At 46.6% G+C, this 13,027-nt stretch overlaps 1 protein-coding gene across 3 annotated transcripts in view; it reads left to right on the top strand.

Annotated features, from left to right (window-relative positions):
- The window catches only part of esrrga (estrogen-related receptor gamma a), a 105,272-nt gene that overhangs the window by 16,340 nt on the left and 75,905 nt on the right, over positions 1 to 13,027 (top strand). For all 3 annotated transcript variants that reach the window (XM_071327221.1, XM_071327219.1, XM_071327220.1), the window contains exon 3: positions 12,444 to 12,859. In XM_071327221.1, coding sequence (XP_071183322.1) covers positions 12,444 to 12,859 — 416 coding nt within the window. The remainder of the gene's footprint in view (positions 1 to 12,443; positions 12,860 to 13,027) is intronic.

Raw genomic sequence — 13,027 nt, forward strand, 5'->3', positions numbered from 1 at the left:
GGGTTAGTGGTTGTGGTTGTGGTTAGAATGTGGCTAGGGTTAGTGGTTGTGGTTGTGGTTAGAATGTGGCTAGGGTTAGTGGTTGTGGTTGTGGTTAGAATGTGGCTAGGGTTAGTGGTTGTGGTTGTGGTTAGAATGTGGCTAGGGTTAGTGGTTGTGGTTGTGGTTAGAATGTGGCTAGGGTTAGTGGTTGTGGTTGTGGTTAGAATGTGGCTAGGGTTAGTGGTTGTGGTTGTGGTTAGAATGTGGCTAGGGTTAGTGGTTGTGGTTGTGGTTAGAATGTGGCTAGGGTTAGTGGTTGTCTGTTTCCTTTGCAGCTGTGTCTGACTGCTTCAATGAGCATGTTAGTGACCACAGAGAAAGAGGGAGGGGAGAGTGGAAGACGGAGGGAGAGAGAAATAGGGAGGGAGAGAGAAAGAGGGAGGGGAGAGAGGAAGAAATTGTGTTTATATGACAGTGAAAAAAGAGGAAGAGAGGTGCAATGAAAAAGGGATATTGTGTTTGTGTGGCGAGGTGGAACGGAGACAGAAGCAGAAGAGGAAGAGATAGACAAGAGGTAGAGAGAGGTAGAGAAGGGGATGGAGGTAGAGAGAGGGGTAGAGCGGGGTAGAGAGGGGGATGGAGGTAGAGAGAGGGGTAGAGAGGGGGATGGAGGTAGAGAGAGTTAGAGAGGGGGATGGAGGTAGAGAGAGGGGTAGAGAGGGGGATGAAGGTAAAGAGAGGGGTAGAGAGGGGGATGGAGGTAGAGAGAGGTAGAGAAGGGGATGGAGGTAGAGAGAGGGGTAGAGAGGAAGATGGAGGTAGAGAGAGGGGTAGAGAGGGGTATGGAGGTAGAAATAGGGGTAGAGAGGGGGATGGAGGTAGAGAGAGGGGTAGAGAGGGGGATGGAGGTAGAGAGAGGGGTAGAGAGGGGGATGGAGGTAGAGAGATGGGTAGAGAGGAGGATGGAGGGAGAGAGAGTGGTAGAGAGGGGGATGGAGGTAGAAAGAGGGGGATGGAGGTAGAGAGCAGGGTAGAGAGGGGGATAGAGGTAGAGAGAGGGGTAGAGAGGGGGATGGAGGTAGAGAGAGGGGTAGAGAGGAGGATGGAGGGAGAGAGAGTGGTAGAGAGGGGGATGGAGGTAGAGAGAGTGAGAGCGGGGCCATCTGTCTGCCTGTTGTAGAGAGGTGGAGGTAGAAAGTCCGTCTGCCACGCAGGGGTCCTGGCTGCCACGGTCAGGACACTCTGGGGCGGCCAGCCGGATGCCTGAATTATTCAACCTGCCACACTGAATGAATAGACAGACGAGAGAGCGAGAGAGAGAGAGAGAGAGAGAGAGAGCGAGAGAGAGAGAGAGAAAGACACAGAGAACGAGATAGAGAATAGTAAAAGAGGGATAAAGGACAGACGGTAGATAGTGGTAAAGGTGAAGAGGCACTGCAGATATGAACTAAAATGTGTGTGTGTGTGTGTGTGTGTGTGTGTGTGTGTGTGTGTGTGTGTGTGTGTGTGTGTGTGTGTGTGTGTGTGTGTGTGTGTGGTGATTGGGATGGGGTGATAGAAGTGCCTTGCCCTTCAGATGTAGTGGAATGCGTTAAATGCTTGGCAGACTCCTATTACCATATAAATGTAGATGTATGAAGATCATCAGAGGAATCATGAGTCACTGGCTTTTAGCTGGATTTACTACAGCCAGATGTGACCAGTTAGCCCACCGCGCTAGACACACACACATCTCACACACGGATAGGGCTTCATATTGTGTGTGTGTGTGTTTGTGTGTGTGTGTGTGTGTGTCTTCAGTTTGTTTTTTAGTTTCGGTTTGTACTGTCTGTTTCTGTTTGTGTGAGGCCTGGTTGTTAATTCAGGATTGTACTTGAGGTCTAAAAACCAGTGTAAAAAAGAACAATGATGCGAAGAGCACATATGTTTTAATTCCCATTCCATGGGTCTGCTCTTTCTCGCTAGTGTTCCAGTAATTAGAGGGACTGGAAAGAGTGTACATCATGTGTTTGACTTTGTCAACTCATTTATAGGCGTGTCGTTGTCACACGTTGTCTGGGATTGGTCATGAAACCAAGGAGTCATCATGAACTCTGTGTATTTTTTAAAGTGTAAGCAAACCGTTTTGTTTCATGTTAAAACATAGCTCTCTTGTGCTCTGTGTGTGTGTGTGTGTGTGTGTGTGTGTGTGTGTGTGTGTGTGTGTGTGTGTGTGTGTGTGTGTGTGTGTGTGTGTGTGTGTGTGTGTGCAAGCACATGAACCAGCCTCTATACCCTGGGCCTAGGGTTTTAGACAGAGCTGTGGCCAAACATTTTTGCTACCTAGCCCTCCTAAACCACCCCGGCATATTCCCTCTGGCATATCTAACCTGCCGTATATGATGCTAGGTGTATGTTGTGTCTGGGGCGTGATCAGGAGGAACAGTACAGAACGTTCAGATAGAAATGTACAACGTACAGCAAATATTATTGTGTGTCATGTAGAATAGGGAATCGTGTCAGCTCTATTCATTACATTTCTATATTTAACATTCTGAATGTTTTGCTTCACCAAATACACCCCAGGTGTATGGGATCGACTATATATATAATTTGCCTTGTATATTTTGCATGTAGTTTATTGGGCCTATTGTGTGGTTTAGCCCTTTAAAGTGGGGGGGGGGGGGGGCTCACAGAGTCTTAGGCCAATTGGATTTCCCTGAGATAGTCTGGGTCAAGCCTATTAGAGATCATTGGCATGCCGCTCTCACACAGGCTCTTAGCCAATCACAGTCTAACACGTTACCGGCACATAGAGACAGCCACTGCGTGTGTGTGTGTGTGTGTGTGTGTGTGTGTGTGTGTGTGTGTGTGTGTGTGTGTGTGTGTGTGTGTGTGTGTGTGTGTGTGTGTGTGTGTGTGTGTGTGTGTGTGTGCGTTTGTGCGTTTGTGTGTGTGGGTAGACTGGGGTTGTGGATACACACACACACACACACACACACACACACACACACACACACACACACACTGCTTTATTGGCTTCACTACTTGCTCTATTTATTTTGACATCCGCTACATTCCCAGTATGCATCTCTGACTCTCAGCCCTCTCAGAGACCCAGGCCAAGCCAGAGAGGAAATGTTTCAATACACTGACCTGCCAGAGATGAAGTTGCACAAACACACACAGACACAACCACACGCAAAAACACACACACACACACACTGGTATACAGTATATATATTCTAGCATACAGTGTGTATTGTTTTCTTTGTGTTTGTTTAAATGTGGTGATGAGGATGAAGAAGAAAATAGCAAGTCCCCAGACATGGACTAAACTACACATCCCACAAGGCCTTGCACCTGTCAGCATGTCAGCCAGTGGGTACTCAGCTTAGCGATCGATCAATGGAAAGGAGAGGAGAGGTGTAGGTTAGTGTTTGTGTGCACCTACTGTAAATTATCTGTTTGACTGAATAGGTGTATGGAAGTGATTCACTGAGTATCAAAGGTTGTGTGTGTCGAGTGTGTGTCGAGTGTGTGTCGAGTGTGTGTGTGTGTTTGTCGAGTATGTTCCACATGAGAGGGCTGAGTGGATTGACCCAGACAAGCACTGCTCAAACAGAAGAGGATGTCACACACACACACACACACACACACACACACACACACACACACACACACACACACACACACACACACACACACACACACACACACACACACACACACACACACACACACACACACACACACACACACACACACACTTAACTTATTCCCCTGTGGAGGCCATCTCTCACTTACACCATCAAATGGTTGAAAGTGATTAATTTGTCAGGGGAACGGCTCGTTACTGTAAATTCCTCCAATCTCTAATAAACTAGATTGCCTTAACACAGATGGGCCACAGACAGCTTTGTGTGTGTGTGTGTGTGAGAGAGAGAGAGAGAGTGAGAGAGAGAGAGAGAGAGAGAGAGAGAGAGAGAGCGAGAGAGCGCGCGAGAGAGAGAGAGAGAGAGAGAGAGAGAGAGAGAGAGAGAGAGAGAGAGAGAGAGAGAGAGAGAGGACGATGGGGATTGGATTGTGGGTAAAAAAAACGGCATAAGGGATTATCAAAGGAAAGGCTCATCAGGAAAAAACTGAGAGAGACGTTTACGTCTGTGTTTCTGTCTGTCCGTCTGTCTTAACACCTCACCCCCCCCTCCTCCTACCCGCCTTAACCGCCTTGCCAATCCTCACCTCACCCATCCTCACCCCCTTTCCTCCTCATCCTGCTTCCTTCATCTTCATCTTCACCTCACCGCTTATCTTTCCTTCTTACCCGCTTTTTTTCCTACCACCTCTTCTCACCTCGTCTTATCCTAACCCCTCCTCAGCCCTCCTCACCTCCGAGTCCCCTCATTCTACTTCACCCCTCCTCACCTGCTGGAAAAGGGGTGGACTCTTGTTTTTGTAACTGTTTTATAGGCAGTAGGAACCAGGCAAAATGACATTGAGAAGTCGAAGGAAGAGTATTCTGCTGCATAGGGTGAATGTCTTTAGTATATCAATGAACAAGAAGTTGGGGACAGACACATTCACTTTCACATACAGTGAGAAAGACATGCAATTATATAGACTGCTAGCTTAAAGGAAAGACAGAGAGAGGCGGGAAAAGAGAAGAAGAGGGGGGTTGGAGAAAGAGAGAACGAGAGCGAGAGAGGTAGGGATAGAGGACGGGTTGAGACGGAGAGAGACAGAGAGAGGAAGAGAGAGAGAGAGAGAGAGAGAGAGAGAGGCAGAGAGAGGCAGAGAGAGGCAGAGAGAGGAAGAGAGAGAGAGAGAGAGAGAGAGAGAGAGAGAGAGAGAGAGAGAGAGAGAGAGAGAGAGAGAGAGAGAGAGAGAGAGAGAGAGAGAGAGAGAGAGAGAGAGAGAGAGAGAGAGAGAGAGAGAGAGAGAGAGAGCGGCAGAGTGGGCATTACAGGGTAAACCTGATTATGGTGGAATGTGAATTAGATTTGGTAGCAGATGGTGGTTTTGAGGGTGTAAGATGCTTTGCGAGCGTAGCGAGGCGAGGGGGGAGAGGGATAGAGGAGGGAGGGGGGGATGGAGGAGGGGGGGTAGCAGGAGCAGCTTGTAGCGTTTCCTCTCTTCTTGATGGACGGGTATAAATCACGACAATCCCGTCCTGACAGCCAATTTCCTCAATCTGATCTGGTTAAAGACGCGGCCAGGCCCAGGTCCGCTTCGCTCCGCTTCTCACCCCAAACCACCACCGCAACGCCCCGCCAACCGACCCAACCAACGCCATTTTACTGCCTGCACGTTCACCTTTCCCTCCCCCTCTCTTTTCTCCCCCTCTCCCTCCCTCCTCCTTTCATTTCTCATTTTCTAGCCCTGTCATTTTCTGAGAATAAAATCCTCTTTTACCATCTGCTTAATAAAATGTGTTTTTTAATCCGGACAAGTTTTTTCAAAACTTATTTTATTATAGTTATGTGCAATTTCATTTGATCCCACGCCTGGTTTATCCTTATCTGTGTGTGTGTGTGTGTGTGTGTGTGTGTGTGTGTGTGTGTGTGTGTGTGTGTGTGTGTGTGTGTGTGTGTGTGTGTGTGTGTGTGTGTGTGTGTGTGTGTGTGTGTGTGTGAGAGAGAGAGCGTTAAAGAGATGAGAGTGTTATCAGTCCTGTAGTTCAGGAGTTTTTCTCCTTATTGAAAAACAGCTAAGCTTATTTGCCATGTCAGCGAGGGTCTGTGTGTTAGTGAAAGGTTGGAGGGGTTACTGCACCCCTAATGCTCCCCGATAACACCGCTAATCCACACGCACACACACACACACACACACACACACACACACACACACACACACACACACACACACACACACACACACACACACACACACACACACACACACACACACAATTTTGTGTTTATTTTTCATTGTTCAATTTCATATTCTCTTGTATGGTGTTGTGTTGCGGTGAACTTTTAAGAGCTGCTCTTACAGCACTGCTCTCTCTGAGTGTTGCTTTCACCTGGTCAAGATAACACAACACACACACACTGACATGATAAAGATAGTGTATGGTTGAAGCACAGTACTGGCTCTGCAGGAAAATGACCTAAATCATCAAGATTCTCATCTGAAAGAGAGAGAGAGCCAGGGGCTGTCACACAGAGTAGGCAGTAACACACACACACACGCACGCACGCACGCACGCACGCACACACACACACACACACACACACACAGCCATATCTGTTGAGGATCGGCCCACCTTGACAGGCCTCTGTCCTCTCCTATACGGAAGTGAACAAGAACACGCTTCTCTCATATCTGCTCCCATTACACACACCATGTTCAACAACATCACCTCAGCTGAAACGGCTACACTACATGTATCATTCACATTGCCATGTGTATGTCAAGCAGACAAAGTGGTATTATACTTGATCTTGGTGCAACATTTTGGGATGATCATACAAAAGTAATGTATATATTTATTGCTTTAAATATCTTCATAATTTGGTGTTATGTATTTATAGAATTAACCTGCAGTGATGCAGCTCTAATGTTATTTGGTTGCAAATAAAATAAAACGAATTTCTTATGAAAAATAGATGTAATGAAAATAGCTAGGAAGGGGTAACAAACATTTATCGTAATAACATAATGGTAAATCCGTAGTGTTATTTAAGTTGCCACAGTTGGAGTTGTACCCTGGTGGTAATCCTTGTTTGATCTATGCAGGTTAGGAACCACAGGCCTCCGACGGGTGTCACAATCATTAACGTCCCCACTGCTAGGCTAGCATGTCCCACCTAGTGCTTAAACAGTATGTGTCGCATGTATTACGGTCCCCTCTGTTAGCTTGTCTAGTGTAGCGTGAGCCTCTAAGAGACGGCTTTACTGCCGTGCGGCCCATTGGCCAAATGTGTTTGTGCCATTATCACTTTGATTGCATGTAATCAGTGGGTTTCTTCTGCAGCCGACAGAGTGAATGACTACTTTCCCAGCCTGTAATGTTATAACAATTGATCTTTCTGCCTCGCCGAGAGACAATTTACTGGCTCTCTTGTTATTTCTTATTCCTCCTCAGACAGGAACAACTGTAATCATCCACCCACTAGGATACACACACACCAGGCCCAGCGAGGAACCAGTGGCCTTTTACCCAGAATTCACCAGAACAGGAAGCCAGTGTTTCTTACCCATAATTCTCCGGAAGAGCAAAGTGCTCCCTTCGATCGATGTTAAGAACGAACAAACCGACAGTGGTTCGATGCTGCTAAAGAAACAGCAGGATTCGGATTGTAGCTTAATAGAAGGAGGAGGAAAAAAACGACTTGAGGGGGGAAAAAAAGCAATTGACTATTGTGATGAAGTCATCCTATTCACGCAGCCCAACTATAGACATGTAAATGCATTGGCTGTCTTTATTTCCCAGCGTTGACCATATCTAGATAGAAATGTGAAAGCTTTTTTTTTTTTTGCTTATTGGACTTTGTTTCCTTATCTGTGTGGAGGGAGACACAATGCATGGCTCTGATGAAATGGTTTCTACCTGATTACTCTGTCAGCACTTATTCTACCTTATAGAGACGTGCTGTATGTTCAAGTGGCCATCCCCTTCCCTCCACCTCCTCTTCTTCTTCGCTCCTCCTCTTCTTCTCTCCTCCTCTTCTTCGCTCCTCCTATTCGTCTCTCCTCTTCTTCTTCTTCTTCTACATTTACATTTTAGTCATTTAGCAGACGCTCTTATCCAGAGCGACTTACAGTAGAGTGCATACATTTTATTACATTTTATTACATTTATTTTATTTAAAAAAAAAAAAATTTAACATACTGAGACAAGGATATCCCTACCGGCCAAACCCTCCCTAACCCGGACGACGCTATGCCAATTGTGCGTCGCCCCACGGATCTCCCGGTTGCGGCCGGCTGCGACAGAGCCTGGGCGCGAACCCAGCCCAGCCTGGGCGCGAACCCAGAGACTCTGGTGGCGCAGCTAGCACTGCGATGCAGTGCCCTAGACCACTGCGCCACCCGGGAGACCCTCTTCTTCTTCTCTCCTCCTCTTCTTCGCTCCTCCTCTTCTTCTCTCCGCCTCTTCTTCGCTCCTCCTCTTCTTTGCTCTCCTCTTCTTCTCTCCTCCTCTTCTTCGCTCCTCCTCTTCTTCGCTATCCTCTTCTTCTCTCCTCCTCTTCTTCTCTCCTCCTTTTCTTCTCTCTCCTCTTCTTCTCTCTCCTCTTCTTCTCTCTCCTCTTCTTCTCTCTCCTCTTCTTCTCTCTCCTCTTATTCTCTCTCCTCTTCTTCTCTCTCCTCTCTCCATCAGATCAGTCCCCTCCAGAGGATAACGGAGAGAAAAAATGACAGACAGAGAAAGTGAAGCAAAGAAAAAGGAGAGAAATCAAAAGGGAGAGATAGAGAGTGGTAGGTGTAGGGCAGCCCTCCTCGACGACTGCCTCTAATACAATGATTGCATGTTTGTCCCAGCAGTTGTCTGAACAGTGAATCAGTTGCCCTGTTCTAATGACACCTTGTCATGCCAGAGTGGCCCACCAACACCTCTACACAAACGCATACACACACCACTACTGCTCTCCTGTTGATTTCACCACGCCTCGCTTCAGCGAGCCCGGGGAAAAAAACAGGAAGAGTGAGAGACAGAGAAAATAACAGGTGAGAGCTGAGGAAAAAAAGAGGGACAGAGAAAATAACAGGTGAGAGCTGAGGAAAAAAAGAGGGACAGAGAAAATATCAGGTGAGAGCTGAGGAAAAAAAGAGACAGAGAAAATAACAGGTGAGAGCTGAGGAAAAAAAGAGGGACAGAGAAAATAACAGGTGAGAGCTGAGGAAAACAAGAGGGACAGAGAAAATAACAGGTGAGAGCTGAGGAAAAAAAGAGGGCCAGAGAAAATAACAGGTGAGAGCTGAGGAAAAAAAGAGGGCCAGAGAAAATAACAGGTGAGAGCTGAGGAAAAAAAGAGGGACAGAGAAAATAACAGGTGAGAGCTGAGGAAAAAAAGAGACAGAGAAAATAACAGGTGAGAGCTGAGGAAAAAAAGAGGGACAGAGAAAATAACAGGTGAGAGCTGAGGAAAAAAAGAGGGACAGAGAAAATAACAGGTGAGAGCTGAGGAAAAAAAGAGGGACAGAGAAAATAACAGGTGAGAGCTGAGGAAAAAAAAGAGACAGAGAAAATAACAGGTGAGAGCTGAGGAAAAAAAGAGGGACAGAGAAAATAACAGGTGAGAGCTGAGGAAAAAAAGAGGGACAGAGAAAATAACAGGTGAGAGCTGAGGAAAAAAAGAGGGACAGAGAAAATAACAGGTGAGAGCTGAGGAAAAAAAGAGGGACAGAGAAAATAACAGGTGAGAGCTGAGGAAAAAAAGGGGGACAGAAAGAGGGTCATCTGATGAACAGATCTGTTAAGACAATAAACAGATCACCTTCAGTAAAAGGAAGGTGAACTGAGGTGTAACCTTCAGCAAAAGGAAGGTGAATGGAGGTGTAGCCTTTAGTAAAAGGAAGGTACCCGTTATCATTATTAAATATCTATTTATCGTGGATTTTAACACAGCAGGCTTCTTCTGGCTTTGAACTGAGGGAGGTTTTCTCTGTCAAAGAATGAGAAAAGGGAAGTCATAGTTAGTCCTGTCACTCAAATATACAATATATATATTCTCCGTATTAATTTTTGGTTACGTTGTCTTTATTTCTATTGTGTCTCTGATTCTCTCTGTTCTTGCTCTCTCTGATCTTGTTACTCTTCTCTCTTTTGTCAAAACATCATGGTCACGGACAATCAGTCATGAATTTGTCTTCAACGCTGTGATTAATGTGTCTATCCAACAGCACCTGGTGCGCACTCACACGCACACAGACTAGCACACGCGTACACATAAACACACACACACACCTGGCACCACAGACCTGGCACCACAGACCTGACACCACAGACCTGGCACCACAGACCTGGCACCACAGACCAGGAACCACAGACCTGGCACCACAGACCTGGCACCTATATATAAACCGAGACTTGATACAGCATGTGCTGCTGATACTGATACATTTTCCTCAGATCAACTGGTTTAATGATCATGATACCGTCTAATATGACGTCCATCTCTCTCTGTGCTCATCGTCGTTGGAACTGAATGATGGACAATTAAGAATTACACAGATGTCTGCCCCTTCACACTTGGCAACCAAAAGAGACAGGCACTTTTGAGTGTTCTTTAAGTACTGTAGTATAGAGCCATCACATTATAGATAACATATAGCATGTCCGCATTCATCCATTCCCTCTCTCTCTCTCTCTCTTTCTCTCTTTCTTTCTCTCTTTCTCTCTTTCTCTCTCTCTGTCTGTGATTTCTTAATCTTCTCTCTGTCTCCGTTCTTTGCATGTCTTTTTATTTCCCCCTCCTGACAATCATTGTTCCCATTCATAAGCAGCGACTAAATCTGAACGCTTTTCACACTTAAACTCTCCTCTTAATGGCCCTCCCAGGGATTGGGGCTCTGCCTCGCGTGCCGAAAACAGATAAAATCATTACCTCTCAAATGGTCTCTTCTCTGTCAGAAAGGCTTTCTTGTCTTCTAAAATATAGGCCCCAGAATCCCATCCCTCTCTTGGCTAATGGGAATTTTACTGCATCTAATTTTAGATTCAAGTGGGGCACGGAATAAGACCCACCAGCTGACAATTGAATTTATAGATAGTTGTGAATATTGCAGCCTGCCATTAATAGAGTCGTGGATTCTCAAAGACCTGAAGAGAGAGAGAGAGGGACGAGAGCAAGAGAGATGGAAAGAGAGAGATGAAGAGAGGGATGGTTAATAACTTTTTGCTCAGCGTTCTGAAGCTGAGTGTCTTGCCTTGGGTAAAACCTACGTGTTGTAAAACATGACAAAAAGAAGACGACATGCTCCTGAAACCCGCCCCGAAAGTTTTTACAAAATATTGCTGGTGTTGTCAGTTATCTTCTCGCTCTCTCTTATTGTTGCACTTCTGCACGTGTGTGTGTGTGTGTGTGTGTGTGTGTGTGTACTGTGTGTGTGTACTGTGTGTGTGTATATTTATATATGTAGGGAAGGTTTTTCAGGATCAATCTGCTTGAGGGAAAGTTTCGGGAGCGTGGCTATCACTTTATTCTATATTCATCCCCTCCCCCGCTCTCCCCCCAACCTCCCTCTCTCCGTCACTCCCTCCCTCCTCCCAGGTCTGGTTTATAGGCCTCAGTAGAGTCGGGGGTTTTACAAGCTGACTGGATTTTAGAGCACTCGTTTAGTAGCACCCCTCTTTAATTAAAAAAACCCTTTGTGTCCTCCCTTTCAGAGAGAGAGAGAGAGAGAGAGAGAGAGAGAGAGGGGGAGAGAGGGGGAGAGAGCGAGAGAGAGAGAGAGAGAGATGGGGGATACTGAGTTGGAGTTTAAGACCAATAAAGAAAGATATATATATATATACATACTGAAACAGACAGAGAAAGAGAGAGATACGGAGAGAGAAAGAAATAGACAGAGCAGAGATCAATTAATTACAGCTGCCATTAACAGGATACTCCTAGGGAGTGCAGGAGTGGAGGAGTGGAGAGGGGGATGTCGAAACTAAATAGGTTGATTGCATTCAACAAGGGTTGGAGGGGTGGTGGGCAAAACAAGTATTTTCCTTCAGATTCCTCTACCCTCAATGTGTGAGTGTGTGTGTGCAAAGTGTATTTCTGTTTATTTGTGTATTTCTACTGTGTAGTGTGTGGGTGTGTGTATATACTGTATGTGCATTTGTGTGTGTGTGTGTGTGTGTGTGTGTGTGTGTGTGTGTGTGTGTGTGTGTGTGTGTGTGTGTGTGTGTGTGTGTGTGTGTGTGTGTGTGTGTGTGTGTGTGTGTGTGTGTGTACGTGCATGCATACCTACTATATGTGTGTGCGCGTGTGTGTTGTTTGCTGTGAGTGGCTGTCTCAGGCGTGATCGAGCAGCATTGTGCCTCCTTCCTGATTACTCTCATGTAGAACAAGTTGCTATTGACTAGACTGACTGATGGCTGTAGGCTAGAGACGCTTCCACAGGCCTCACTCTACACACACACTCTCTCACACACACACACACACACACACACACACACACACACACACACACACACACACACACACACACACACACACACACACACACACACACACACACACACACACACACACACACACACACACACTGTGTCTCTGTCTTTCTTTCACATAAACATTCTAGATGTTTTGTTTTGAAATGCTAGCGTTATTGAAAATGTCCTGAAAATAATCCGGAAATGTGCCATTTGTGTGATGTCGCCATAAAAATATACTGTTTTATTTGCGTCATTGGTAAGATGATGCAACATGTTGTCAAGCCTTTTCATTTTGACCAACTCACCAATAACAACATGTTTTCCTATATCTCTCCTTCCCCATTCCTCCTCCCTCTTCCTCCCTCCCTCTCTACCTCCCTCCCCCCAGGCTCCTCTGCAGAATGTCCAGCAAAGAGCGCCACCTAGAGTCCAACTGCCCGTCCTACATTAAGACAGAGCCCTCCAGCCCCGCCTCCCTAGCAGACAGCATCAACCACCACAGCCCTGGGGGCTCCAGCGACGCCAGTGGCTCCTACAGCTCTACCATGAACGGCCACCAGAACGGCCTGGACTCCCCCACCCTGTACGGGCCTGGTGCCGGACCCCTGGGCCCCGCAGGGGCCTCCAAGCGCTACGAGGACTGCTCCAGCACCATCGGGGAGGACTCGCAGATCAAGTGCGAGTACATGTTGAACTCCATGCCCAAGCGGCTGTGCCTGGTGTGTGGCGACATCGCCTCGGGCTACCACTACGGCGTGGCCTCCTGCGAAGCCTGCAAGGCCTTCTTCAAGAGGACCATCCAAGGTTGGCTTTCACGCTCCCTCCGCTCAGGGTCAAGGGTTAGGAGGGTTAAAGGTTAAAGGTCAGGGGTGAGGGGTCAGACCTGTTTTTTTTAATGATTTGTTATTTTAGGGTGCACCTTGTCTTTTACTGCAACACACAGGCACACGTGCACACACACACACACACACA

This window comes from Salvelinus alpinus, chromosome 9 (genome assembly GCF_045679555.1).
Source record: "Salvelinus alpinus chromosome 9, SLU_Salpinus.1, whole genome shotgun sequence".
Lineage (NCBI taxonomy): Eukaryota > Metazoa > Chordata > Actinopteri > Salmoniformes > Salmonidae > Salvelinus > Salvelinus alpinus.